Below are 13,370 nucleotides of genomic sequence, written 5' to 3'. Positions count from 1 at the left end.
TCGGCTCATGCAGCAGGCTTTTCTCCACGTTTGTGATCTTCCGTGATCCGCCTCACGTTATTGCTAGGTACTGAATTGCTAGGTAGGTGGCACAGCCTCACACATGACATGATTCACATTCATTAATTTGTTTTTTTAGTTTAGCAAATGATTCTAAATTAATTATATTATCGCCTTCTTCCACGTCTACATTTGCTGCACCCATCTCGCCGACTTAGCTCCACAGTCCACAGCTAGCTAGAGCAGCAACAGCAAGCACCATGGCAACGTTGCACATTTTCTTCCTTATTGCGACTACGATCCTCTTCGCCCTCCTCTTACTCCTCCGTTTCCGCCGTGTTCAGGGCGACGGCAGGCGCCTCCCGCCGGGCCCGCCGTCCCTGCTCTTGCTCTTCATCGCGGCGTGGCTAGGGCTCACCAGCTCGCCGGCCGAGGCGGAGCCCCTGCTCCAACGCCTTGTCAGGCGGTACGGCCCCATCGTGTCGTTGCGAGTGGGGTCGCGGCTGGCCATCTTCGTCGCCGACCGACGCCTCGCACACACCGTTCTCGTCCAGCGCGGGGCGGCCCTGGCCGACCGCCCCAGCTTCGCGTCGGCCAGGATCCTCGGCGCGGACGACAATTACTCCGTCACCCGCGCCGGCTACGGGCCGGTGTGGCGCCTCCTGCGCCGCAACCTCGTCGCCGGGACGCTGCACCCGTCGCGCGGCCGCCGGTTCACGCACGCACGCTTCTGGGCGCGCCACGTGCTCGTCGATAAGCTGCGGCGCCTGGCCGACGACGGTGAGGCGCCTGCCCCGGTCACGCCCACGTTCCAGTACGCCGTGTTCTACCTGCTTCTGATCATGTGCTTCGGCGAGAGGCTTGACGAGAAGGTGGTGCGCGCCATCGCCGCCGCGCAGCACGAGCAGGTGCGATACATGTTCAGCAAGATGTCCGTCTTCGCCTTCCTCCCGTCGGTCGCCGAGCACCTCTTCCGCGGACGCGTCCGGAAAATGCTCTCCCTGCGCCGGCGGCAGAAGGAGTTGTTCCTACCGCTGATCAACGCGCGTAGGGAGTACAAGGACAAGAAACGCGGCGGCGAGCGCGAGCCGAGGCGGAGCAAATCGGAGACCACGTTGGAGCACTCGTACGTGGACACGCTGTTCGACGTCAGGCTCCCCGAGGAGGGCAACCGCCCACTCACCGACGACGAGATGGTCAACCTCTGCTCGGAGTTCCTCACCGCCGGGGCTGACACCACCTCCACCGCACTGCACTGGATCATGGCCGAGCTGGTGAAAAACCAGGCCATCCAGGAGAGGCTCTACAAGGAGATCAAAGCCAAGACAAAAGACGGCCATGAAGAGGTATCCGAGGAAGACATTCAGAGCATGCCTTACCTCAAGGCGGTGGTTCTTGAGGGCTTGCGGAAGCACCCGCCCGTGCACTTCGTGCTGCCGCACATGGCAGCGGAGGACGTGGAGGTCGGCGGGTACCTCGTCCCCAAGGGTGCCACGGTGAACTTCATGGTCGCCGAGATGGGGAGGGACGAACGGGAGTGGGAGAAGCCCATGGAGTTCATTCCAGAGCGGTTCTCAGGCGGCCGAGGGGTGGACGTGACAGGAGGCAGCACGGGGATCAGAATGATGCCGTTCGGCGTCGGGCGGAGGATCTGCGCCGGTCTGAACATTGCCGTGCTTCACCTGCTCTACTTTGTGGCCAACATGGTGAGAGAATTCGAGTGGAAGGAAGCGGCCGGCCACGAGATCGACTTGGCGGAGAAACTCGAGTTCATGGTCGTCATGAAGAAGCAGCTGCGCCCACGCCTTGTGCCCCGAAAACCCAACATGCAAACTGAAGAACACATGTAAAAAAAAATTGAGCAACCAGCCACCTCGTTGGTTTTCATTAAATAAACCGCCAAACATAATACCCGCGCGTTCCCGCGTAAATATGTTGCAATATTATTGCACTAAGATGTGGTTGTATGAAACATTTGATTTAATAATATATGAACAAATAAACATATTATACATTGCATTGGATTATGATTGTATAGTTGAAAAATGTTTATTGAATATAGGTAGCCTAATATAACGGAATTTGTTTCTCATGCGTGTTGGGTGGGCCTTTGATGAGGTGACATGTGTGGGTGGCTTTTGTGTGCATGTTGAAATAAATAGGATTAGTGGGCATCAACTAACAATGAAAAATAATTCACTACTCCCGATTATTTTCAAAACTTCCAGAAAGTTTTACAAATTTCACAACTCCTGAAGTTTGTTTGAAACTACCAAAAGTTGTGACTTTCGGAAATTTGTAATTTCCCCTGGGAACAGAAAGTCAGTAAACATGAGGCACGCGGTGGAAAAGTCGACAGGTGTGGCGCCTCTGCATGCCGGCGACAGCCAGCCCTCCCAATGCCAAACCGCCTCCTGCATAGTAAACTCGTGGATTTTAAAAACATTTGAAAAGTTTCAGAAATTCCACAACTCATGAATTTTCTTTGGAAGTAGTATCAAATTTTGGTTTTTAGGGAAAGTATCAAATTTCATGAAATTTCAGAAATTATGAATTCTTTTGGAGGAAAAACGAACCGAAAGCAGGGCCCACCAACCGGAATGCGCATAGATGGAAAACTCATCTGATGGGCCCCCTGCATGCCGATATTTGATACTACATTCTTTTGGAGCTCGCCGCCGCCGGCCTTCTTGCTGCGGCCGCGAGGAACACGCCCGGTGCTCCGCTGCGACGTCGGCTTCTCCCTCACTTGCAACAAGGTGAATCGGCCGCTTCTTTTCCCCAAAATTCAGGGGGCCTCCCCCGGTCTGTAGCCTAAAGTATGGGCCGTGGCTTAGGCAGTTAGCGAGGCGTGTAAGCAGGCAAAGGTAGCGATTCTTCCTATTCCATTACGTAGAGATCGTACGCCGTCCTTTTCTTTCTTATTTCTTTCCTAATTTCGAACGCCAGCTCGTCGCCTCGTCGAGTCGATGCCGATCTCTATTCCTGTGCTTCCCGATCACAAGATGCGTTGAGTACTCAGTAGGCGGCGCTGCTTTCCCTCCCGGCTTCGGGCGATGGACATGCACACACGCATCGCCGATTCGTCGAGCGCTAGAGCCAGACGCGAGTCCACATCGTCAGTATAGGCTCATCGCTGAACGCCCTACCGCCAAAGATGATCCAATCCATCCAAGGTATATTATATTACTACTAGTCCCTACTCCTTCCGTCCATGAAAAAGTGTACTTTCCAACAAAACTTTTTTACGTTTGACCGTATTTATACAATAATAGAGCAATATTTATGCCATAAAATTAGTAGCGTTAGCTTCATCATAAAATATATTTTCATCATATACCTATTTGGTTTCACAAGCATTGATATATTTTTGCACAAACTCGGTCAAACTTTGAGATAGTTTGACCCTCCAACAAAGTTGGAAGTACACTCTTTCAAGGACGGAGGGAGTACTCCCTATGAGTTTAGTACTACTGATTAAGTAATTTATCCTTTGCATACATGGTGCATAGCTGGCATCCAAGGTATATTATTTTCAGCACATTGAAAGAAGATAATATAGTGTTTAGATGAGTTGATACAATCAGAGGGACGCTCTTGATGAAAGTTTCAAAACTAATGCGGGTGCTTCACTGATCCCAAATGGTAAATTGACGATTGTTGTGGAGGAAGAGGAACAAATTGATGGGAATTCTGAATATGAACAAGAGGAAAATGTTGACATGAATATCGGTCATAAAAAATGTAACTGGCGCTGTTAGTGGTGATGATCATCCTGTCTTGCTTTTTTTTTTTTACTAAAAGATTATCAAGTTCACTTTGTCAGATAGTGTAATGTCTACTATGGTGATTTTCAAACAATTCAAGTCGACGTTTATCCTAATGCCTCTTTTGCTTATCATCTTATTTATTGTCGCATCAGTTGAAAGAAGTTTTACAAAACTACAATTACTGAAGACTATTTGAGATCAACAATGACCCTACGGAGTTTAAAGAGTTTGGAAAAATTATGCATCAAGAGGTAATTATTTGATGAGATTGATATCGACCCCCATCATAACTTGCATCGAGGATTTTTAGAATTTTTCTGAAGGTAAAATCTATAATTATTTAATATTTATATTGTTTTGATGTATTTAAGTGTTTATCAGTAATATTTCATATGTACATATATCATTATTATTACTATATTTTTAATTCTAGGGGCCCCGAGTTTTGGATTCGCCCCGGGCCCCCAAAATTTCAGGACCGGCCCTGGGTTTAGAGAGATATGTTCTGGTGTTTCTCAAGTGCTAGCTGCCTGAGAGTTGTCGATGTTACCACTCCTTGGTTATGTGTATGTAGCATTATTTGCTAGCTTCAGCAAGATGCCGCTTCTGGTATTCATCTCTAACTTTTGATAATTCAAAAAGTTTCTTCTATTTAAGCTCCTAAAATTTTGTTCGACGATTCTATCAAGGCTGGGGGAGGGGGGGGGGGGGGGGGGGAGCAACTGCCCCCACCCCCTAGGATACACATAGCTATGTCGTTGATTATAAAACGAATTATCAACATGATAAATTCAGATGTTATTTAACAAAAATGTTATATCAACTGTCAACATGTCTGTAGTGAACTTCATTAATAGTGTATGACAATATTACTTGGTCATCTGAAGTATATATGATGGTAATCCGAATTTTGTAGGTACGTCAAAAATGGACAGACGAGTACACATCATATAAGTACCCATCAGACTGCCTTGAGGAAGTGAAAACATGTGTCAGCATTGGACTAAGGTGTGTGGAGCATGATCGAAACAGAAGACCCTCGATGGAGGCTATTGTTAACGAGCTCAACAAAGTGCATGTAGGTTAACCGGTAGATGTATCCTTTTCGGAAAAAAAAAACGGTAGATGTATGAAAACATCAGTCCTTTGTTTGTACCATTTATGTTTAAAGAAAATTTGTTGGAGATATTTTCTTTTGAAAATAATCAAATATTCAGAAATCTAGCGCCCACCAAAGATTCAGTATTGTACTTAGATAAATATATCGATCAGCCAAATCCCTTGTGCATGTGTGGATGTGTTCACTAAATTATGATTTCTCCATATATCCATTTAAATCAAAGATTTTTAAAATCCATATGGCTCGTATTTTTAAAAATTATTTTGACAAATTGCACATTCATTTGAAGTCTCCTGACCGCTTCGCAAACTGGCTGCTGACGGACAGACCATCGGCATGTATAATGTGCCGCAAACTTACCAAGAGAGTGTGACACTAAAGGCGGACTCCCTCCCGCTCTCCAACTCCGCTCCAGAGCAGAGCAACATGCAGTATTAATTTGAGGAGCTGCTAATACGGTGCTCCACCCGCTCCGCTCCCGAGTGGAGGAGTGAAGGGCTACCGAACACAGCCTAACTTCCCAACGGACTATGCGCCATGATTTTTTCTTTCTTTTGAGGAATCACGCATCTTAAGTATATTACTCAATGTCTATAGACAATCATTAAGGTGGGTATAGACGTGTTTCACATAATTACATTAGCACGTTGGGATAGGTAGCTGCCACGAGAAAGCAGCCACCTTATTATCTACCGGCTTCTTTAACCGGTAAGACCAAATTAGATCATCTAATTTACAAATTACAAACCAACAGATTGTTTATCTTCTGGTTAAAGAAGATTAGTTGTCCTCTGGTGCTACCTCAGGCTCCTCCTTTGTAAGCTTAGAGCATCTCCAACAGCCGCGTCAAAAGGCGCGCGCGGGTAAACTTGGTTTTTAGCGCGTGCTGGACGGTTTCCCGCGCTCCAGCGGTGGCGGGAAACAAGCGCAAGCGGGAAACAATTGCGCGCGCAGGGGAAAGGGCGGCAGCTCGCGCCTACTTTTGGCGTGCCGATTCCGGCGCGCCTATAAATTGCGACGCTCGCCACGCGCCTATCCACACTGCCACGCGTGCCTTGTAGCTTCTTCGCCGCTCCAGCGCGTCCACCACTTCCTCTCCTCGCCACTCCAGCGCCCCGCCACCGACGCGCCACCATGCCGCCGCGCCGCCGAGGAGCGTTGGGCTACCGCGGCGTCCGCCAGCGCCCCAACGGCTGGTACTCCGCCGAGATTCGGTCCGGCGACGTCCGGCTCGGCCTCGGTACGTTCCGGACCTTGCACGAGGCCGCACGCGCCTACGACGCAGCGGCGTGCCTCCTGGGCAGGCCGCGCCAGCAGATGAACTTCCAGAATGTCCAAACGAGCCAGCAGGCGCAGGACGTCGCCCCTCCGCCTTGTCTTATCACGGACCAGGACCGTGCGGAGCACGCTCGGCGGCAGCGCCGCCTCCTCGCCGCCGAGGAGGACGAGCGGGCCATGGCGGAGTGGCGCCGGCCCCACCCGTAGGACGTCGCCAACGAGAAAGCCTTCTGGGCAAGGCGCCGCGAGGAGACGGCAAGGCGCCGCGCGGAGCGGTTGGACAGGCGTCGGCGGAAGGCCCTGGCGTTATCGCAGTGCGAAATCGTTGAAAATGGTGGGCAGTCGATTTTTTCGGCTAATGATGACCGTTGGGAAGACATGTGGCTCGATACCTCGGACCAGACCAGTAAGGATGGCGATGATGATGATGACGACTGGGAGTAGGTTGTAGTTGCACTATGTAGTTGCACTATCTAGTAGTTTTTTTTAAATCGTTGCACCGTAGTTTTTACCTATCTATGCTATGGAACTATGTAAAATATCTATGTATTGTTTTGATCTATGAATTTTATTTATTGTTTTATTAAAAAAAATGTACGCCATGTTTAGCGCGCGCTGCATTTTAGCGCGGCCGCTGGAGCTACGCGCGCGCGCTTAATTTTAGCGCGGCTGCTGGAGCCAGCACTGCCGGCCACGCCAAACCAGGCGAAGGGCACGCGGCAAATGAGTTTTTAACGCGCGGCGCTGTTGGAGATGCTCTTATGGAGATCCACCACAGGGGCGTATGACAACTCCATCCAGTGATCCAGAGCGTGTAGCCGGAGCAAGTTTTGAAGAAGTCCAACGATCAAGACATGGATATTACCATGTCTCGGATAAAGAGGTAGAGGAAAAATAAGGAGGCACATTGAGGTAAGCAGCCCAAGAATTAGTAAGCTGAACAAAGGATTTAAAAATAAATGCTTGCCCAGACAGAAATTGTCTTATGGCTGTGCGTCGCTCGATGCAGAGGCCCGGGGATATCCTCCTTGTTGAAAAAGGATAGAAAGTGTCTTGCTTGCCATTCATCAACCATCACCACCAATATAAGATACCAAAGGAAGTTGTTGGTACCCTCACTTCCCCATTTCGTGAGGTGGTTAATGAGGAATTAGAGCATAAACCTGCAACCCAGGCCAACAAGAGACAATCAAGCTGGCCCCGGGGGGCAGGAAGGAAAGCAGCAGGGGAAGAAAAAAGACCTGAAGCCATCCATGATCGACACAAATTCAGAAGCTTTTGCTAGGGTTGGTCTCTCTGTGGTTGGTCTCTCTGGATTTATGGCTGTTGCAAGAGCTTTGGCTAACTGGCATTGTGTGTCAGTCAGTAGATTGTCACTTGTTTGCCTGATTGTGGGACTAGGACTAGGAGAACCGACAGTGGAACATCTTAAAACTGGAAACGAGAGAAGTGCTTGACATGAACTATGCCAGGAAAATTCTGTTCGAGAAGGTTCAGTAAGTTTGAGTACTTGCCATCTGTAGGGGCTTCAGCCGGCATCCTCATTGCTTGGAGTGAGAGGCTATGTGAAGGAGAGATAGCTTTCCAGAATGAGTATTACCTCTCAGTTCAGTTCAGTAGCAATTTGTGTTGTGACACTTGGGTTCTGACAAATGCATATGGACCTTGTCCACAGATACTTCCCCCAAGCTGTTTTTTTTTAAGCCACAGCCAAACCACTGTAAATTTCTCACATCAACTACTAACAGTTACTGCCAACAGATGGTAAACACAAACCCGGGAATACGCCCGACTGCTACGAGCAGGTGAACAGATGAGCTCATACTGAACAAGAACGTGAAACCAACAAATTTCTCATATTTTCATATCGATCGCAAACATGCAAATGCAAGTCCACAACAAGGTTACAAGCAAGCATACGCGTCCATTAAAAATGGGACAAATGCCGACAATCATCATCACTCGACTAACCTACAGTCTTATTTCATCACGATCATCATCCAGCTGAAAAAAGTAGGCTGGAGGATACGTAGTACCAATCTGCCGGCTGATAAAAGATGCCAGAGCAAATACCGGAGGGAAGTTCAAAAATGAGCTTCCCATCACAATAAGATCGCCACACGGTATATCACATGAGAAAGTCGCAGGAGCAGATGGAGTGCTTCACATGCGACTTCTCCATCGTCGACTAGCCAGACCAAGCCGCATTGCCAACAGAGCTCAGCCCATCATGGAAGGTGTTGTACTCTACAGGCTGGCCTGCAGCCACCATTCGGCGCGGCATGTTCTCAGCATGATCGTTCAAGTAACCCATTCGAGCAGCCTTGTCAGCCATGTCTGCAGGGTGATTCTGCACGGGCTGGGGTCCTAGATGATGGAGCATCATCGGAGCACTGGCCTGCTGTGCTTGCTGAGGAAGGACAGCAACAAAAGTGGCAGCACTGTTGGGAGGGCTCCCATATACGGTGTTGTAGGCCTGGGCACCACCCTGGACTGAATAGGGACCAACCTTGCATTGCTGAGGTGCAAATGAGCCATTGCCAGGCGAATGGAACTGCTGGGTCTGCTGGTGCTGGATGTGATGTTCTGCAATAGGAACAGCAATGGCGCTGCTTTGCACGTAAACAGGAGCAGCTTCATGGTGCTTTCGCTGGGAAGAAGAGATCGTAGAATAGGCAGGCTGCACAACCATGCCTCTAGAAAGTGCCTCGGTGTTACCACATGCGGGCTGTTGGGATCCGTAAGGAGGATAGAACAGGGCGACATGAGGTGCACTTTGGGCCTGCGGAGAAGATGTTTGCAGTTGAACCATCTGAGCTGGGACTTGCTGCATGTTGTGGTACTGCTGCTGTTGTGCCACCTGTGGCTGTGGTTGTTGTTGCCTTGCTTGTGAGTGAACATCCTGGACTGTTTGATGTTGCCAATGGTGCTGAGCTTGGATGTAGAACTCTGGTGCCTGACTAGTTATCGGAGGTACCTCAACTACAGTCTGTGGCTGGGGGTTCTGGGCCTGCGGTTGCATAGACTGCGGTGCAGGTTGAAATGTTTGGGCCTGCCTGCGCTCAGGTTGGCATTGATTTTGCGCGCGGTAAACAGTAGACTGGTTCAAGTGTTGCTGGTCTTGTTGGGTGCTCAAAGAGACAGGCACAAGTTGCTGTAGAATAAGCCCGTTGCAACTTTGGAATTGCATAGCAGGAGACTGATTTACTTGGTGCAGCGGGACAAGGGCAAGCTCATGCTTTGCACCTGGGAAACTGCCATCATTTTCCCTGGCCATGAAAACTGATGGGGCAGTACCTTCACTCTTTTGTGCAGGATCTTCATATACAATCTGAAGTTTAGCTAGCTCGTTCTGAGTTTCAGCAAGCTCTTGCTTATCCTGCAGAACTTGTACACATTTCTGAACCTGCACCAAAGTAGGTTCCATCATGAGTTGTGCACTGAAGAACATTACAAGAGCTAACGGGTCATAGTTACTGAAAGGAAGTGGTGAAATATAAATACAAACTGGGTGTAAGGTAAGCTATTTGGCTTGATCGACTAGCACTAAAATGTTTACATAATCAAGCTTTGCTTAAAATTCCCTGTGGTGCCTAACATGACAAAAGAAAAAGAGGCAGTTAGCAAGAACTCACAGCCCTAAAACATGATTAAGCAATCACATGAAGCCAGTTAATTAGTCGTTGTACTTGTGAAACTTATCACAAAATTAACTTCCTGTAGTATTACCAGATGTAATGCTACGTAGACTAACTATTGGCCAATCACGCCAAGAGAACCAAAAACAATATATAGGTGTGATATCTTAGAGTAGCTAATCAGTGTGACACAGTAGAAGATGTGCTACTCATAGTTACAACTAGAGGGAATACCCATGTTAACATTTGTCCCCAATAAATAATGCATCAGTCCAGTTGTACTAGATGCAGATGCAGGAAACATAATCTAACTAAAAAAACTTCAAACTAAACCATGAAAACTTCCACAGCTCAAGGCAAACATAATTCACTGTTTAATTATTGATTATATGTGACGAGAAATTTACATACTAGAAAGCAACATAATATAATTTGGCATTCAAAGCTCAATAATTGTGTGTCCCTGTGTCGTTGTAAAACAGGACATACCTCTTTGACGTTCTTGTCAAGGCCACGGAAGTTTAGATTTGCTTCGCTGTGGTAATCCATTACATCGCTTCGCAGTTCTCCAATGGACCTTTCAAGCTTATAGCAGTATAACTCCAACTGCGACAGCCTTCCACTGATGACATCCAGTGAATTCACCAGATTTTCTGCTTGTTTGTTCATGCAGCTCTCGATAGCTTCCGTTATAATTTCTTTGGAATGGTTTTCTTGTTCACGCATGCTAACCAATGACCTCAGCAGTCTGTTGTCCTGAAAATCCTGCTTCGTTGAAGACCAGAAAAATATTTAGTAAGGACCAGAGGAAATTTAGCATAATAAAAGGCACGGGTAAGGTGAAAACAGAAGATGACAAATCTACAGCTAGTCATTCAAGCTCGTCTCAAAGTTGCACGAGCTGACAAGTTAATCTTGAGGCACCATTCCATTACCAACATATTTGATAATAAGGTGGCAGCTGACAACCACAGGTGGCATTACAGAGTATGTACAGCAAGAAATTTCCCGTTAATAGGTAGTATTAACCCTCACAAGCAGCTTATTTCAGCTACATGCATTGGATCTAGATAGCGACGGAACTATGTGGATCAAATATGCAAGTTTATCAATAGTTTGACTAGACTCTAAAGACAGAAGCGTGAGGCACCCGCACCTAGAACAATTATCCCGACTGGAGGAGGCAGGCCGCGAACCGCGCCCCAGCGGACGGCGGGCAGACCCAGCGGCCCACCCGTCGTACCAGGCCTCCGCGCACGCGCACGCGCACGGGACGCAGCGCTGTCCCGGGACCTACTACTCTAGGCGAACAACACAGCAGAAAACACGAGGCGCGGATCTGGCGCGGATCGAGCGGGGAGGACGGGGGAGCTGACCTCTCGGCGGAGCGTGTGGTCGAAGGAGCAGCGGGCGAGGTCGGGGGACAGGCCGAAGGGGCCGGAGACGGAGGCTGGCCGCGCCGGGGACGCCATCAGACGCGATGCTCCGCGATCTGCTTCTCCGCGTATCTCCGGCTGGACTCCGAACGGAAGCGGCGGAGGCGAGGAGGATTTGGGAGGAGGCGTGGGCGGGGAGAGGAGCGGAGGCCAAGGAGGCGGAGGAGGAGTAAAAGCTAAAGAAAAAAGGGAGAAAGGAGGGTGAGGAGGAGGAGTAAAGCTAGGTCGGCGACTTGGTTCGCTCGCTCGCTCGTGGCCGGTGCCGCTGCGTGCCCCCTCCCCCCGCGGGTAGATATAGGCGGGCGGCGCGGTCGCCGTCAGATTTCTGCGGGGGTTCGGTACGGGGCGGCCGCGTGACGGATGGGCCGGGCGTCTCCGGTCAAAATCAGATGCCGCCTCTGTGGTTCGCCCGCCGGTGTTTTTCCTTTTCCCGTGGTGGTGCCGCCAGCGCCGCACACCGGTGATGAGGCGGCCGCGGGACGGCCACGGATGGTGTGTGCGTGTGTGCGGTGCGGAGACTTTGACGTGGGGACGTCGGGGCGGATGCTTGCGGTGCCCGGCGAGGTAGCGTGCGTGCATTGCTCGCTTGCGTGCGTGCGTGCGGACAAGTGGATTGCTAGCGTCCGGACCAGCCGATCGGCGGGTCCATGGCCCGTTGTACCCGTCACGTTTTGCCTTTTTAGCTCATCAAGTTGGGCCATTTGACCCACCCATCAAGTTGACGATATCTACTGCATGCATACCGGGTCCGGCGTACTATTATTATCATTTTTTGTGTATAGTACAAAGTTGTGGTCGTGATATATGTGGATATTTATGTTACCGATTCAGGATGAAGGGGCGGTCCGCAAAGGAAAAATCCAGCCGACCAAGTTGGCCTGGAGCGGCTAAAGTAGCCCCACTTGACAAGTCAGACGCCGCCTATCCGGCCCCAACTTGCGCCCCACGACCGATTAAGATACTTTTACTGTGCAACTGGCACCACATCTCACATCTTTTTCGCTCCTCCAACGTACCATTCTCTTGCATGAATGAATTAAAAAGACGCCCATCGATCACGCCCGACGCACCACCACAAGAATGCTGAGGGTTCAATTTCAAAAAAAAAAAAGAAAAAAGAATGCTGAGGGTTCGCTCTTCTAGATTTGTCGCTGACGGGGAGATCTCATTTCTGGTGGCCACCGAGTCCGGCCGGCCGTGGGTGACGGGAGCGAGCGAATGGGACGCCACGGTGGCGGATAGGTACGCCACGGGGGAAAGGAACGTGTGCGTCCAGGAGGCAGCGGCCACGGCGACTCGGCGACAGATCGTACGCTCCTACTGCAACTGCAAAACAAGGAGCCGGGGGTTGGTGCCGCCCGTCTCCGCCACGAGAAAAATCCCGGTCCGGTGGTGGCCCGAGCGAGGGTTCTGGCGGCCGTTGTTTAGGGCCGGGGACACGGCGGTGGCTGCCGACGCCCCGGCGGTCGCTTTCTTCCATCAGCTCCTCGTCTGCCGCTGCACGTCGCCGTCCGCCGGGAGTGGAGGGGAGGGCGTGTGCGCACGAAACGCATCCGAGAATCGGGTGGCTTTGGCATCGGATTCGTGTCCGGGGAGGCATCATTGTGCGCCACGCCGACGCACGGCCATGTGTCCTCTGCTCCGGGCTGATGGCTTGGCTTGTGGATAGGCATGGACTCGACGTACGATACGACGGCGACGCCTGCTCCCCGCTCCGGCGAGACACGGCGGTCCAAGGAGACTTTCCATACACGGAGGCGTTCCCTCTTCTCGAACGCTCTACTCCAGCAGTCGAACGGACCTTTTGGAGGTTAATTAATTCGGGCGCGTGGGCTGAGCTGTACATCTACCTCGTCGAGGGCATTGTTGTTTCTTCTGAAGCAGTTTTACACGTGAATCATGCATGCATGGTTTCCTTCCTTGCTTGGCTACCCAACACACGTCGGGCTCGCGTGGACCAGACGGCCGTGCAAGTGCAACCACCTTTTAATGCTGGCGTGGCCATTGTGTCTTGCGGAGCACTCGTGTTACACTAGCGCATGGACGACGCGTACCTGCCCAATCGTGCAACGGGTCAACTCCGTGTGACAAATGTTATTAATACTAACCCATGATTTCCATGGTGAAG

General features: G+C 50.3%; 3 protein-coding genes across 3 annotated transcripts; 2 read left to right on the top strand and 1 right to left on the bottom strand.

Moving 5' to 3' along the window:
- Window positions 1-219: 219 nt before the first annotated feature.
- Window positions 220-2,007, top strand: LOC141021412 (cytochrome P450 89A2-like). The gene has a single exon (XM_073497238.1). It carries the CDS (start codon window positions 261-263, stop codon window positions 1,848-1,850), a length of 1,590 nt encoding a protein of 529 aa, XP_073353339.1. The 5' UTR covers window positions 220-260; the 3' UTR covers window positions 1,851-2,007.
- A 4,017-nt stretch (window positions 2,008-6,024) lies between these two features.
- On the top strand, window positions 6,025-6,375 carry LOC109782545 (ethylene-responsive transcription factor ERF071-like). Its single transcript, XM_020341168.1, has one exon. The coding sequence runs from the start codon at window positions 6,025-6,027 to the stop codon at window positions 6,373-6,375; it is 351 nt and encodes a 116-aa protein (XP_020196757.1).
- Window positions 6,376-8,005: 1,630 nt separating this feature from the next.
- LOC109782570 (uncharacterized) lies at window positions 8,006-11,773 on the bottom strand. Its single transcript, XM_020341194.4, has 3 exons — window positions 11,183-11,773; window positions 10,296-10,571; window positions 8,006-9,574 (listed from the first exon to the last, which is right to left on the bottom strand). The coding sequence occupies exons 1-3, from the start codon at window positions 11,276-11,278 to the stop codon at window positions 8,357-8,359; spliced, it is 1,590 nt and encodes a 529-aa protein (XP_020196783.1). The 5' UTR covers window positions 11,279-11,773; the 3' UTR covers window positions 8,006-8,356.
- Between the last annotated feature and the right edge of the window lie 1,597 nt (window positions 11,774-13,370).

The sequence above is a fragment of the Aegilops tauschii genome, chromosome 1 (genome assembly GCF_002575655.3).
Source record: "Aegilops tauschii subsp. strangulata cultivar AL8/78 chromosome 1, Aet v6.0, whole genome shotgun sequence".
NCBI lineage: Eukaryota > Viridiplantae > Streptophyta > Magnoliopsida > Poales > Poaceae > Aegilops > Aegilops tauschii.
Note: the sequence above shows the minus strand (reverse complement) of the source record. Positions and strands in the feature narration are given on the sequence as shown.

What these genes read in the sequence shown, in the direction of transcription:
- LOC141021412 (XM_073497238.1), top strand. Translation starts at nt 261, where the DNA reads ATGGCAACGTTGCACATTTTCTTCCTTATTGCGACTACGATCCTCTTC.
- LOC109782545 (XM_020341168.1), top strand. Translation starts at nt 6,025, where the DNA reads ATGCCGCCGCGCCGCCGAGGAGCGTTGGGCTACCGCGGCGTCCGCCAG.
- LOC109782570 (XM_020341194.4), bottom strand. Translation starts at nt 11,278, where the DNA reads ATGGCGTCCCCGGCGCGGCCAGCCTCCGTCTCCGGCCCCTTCGGCCTG. An exon ending in ACCACACGCTCCGCCGAGAG is followed by an intron (nt 10,572 to 11,182) that starts GTCAGCTCCCCC and finishes TCAACGAAGCAG; the next exon opens with GATTTTCAGGACAACAGACT. An exon ending in TTGACAAGAACGTCAAAGAG is followed by an intron (nt 9,575 to 10,295) that starts GTATGTCCTGTT and finishes ACTTTGGTGCAG; the next exon opens with GTTCAGAAATGTGTACAAGT.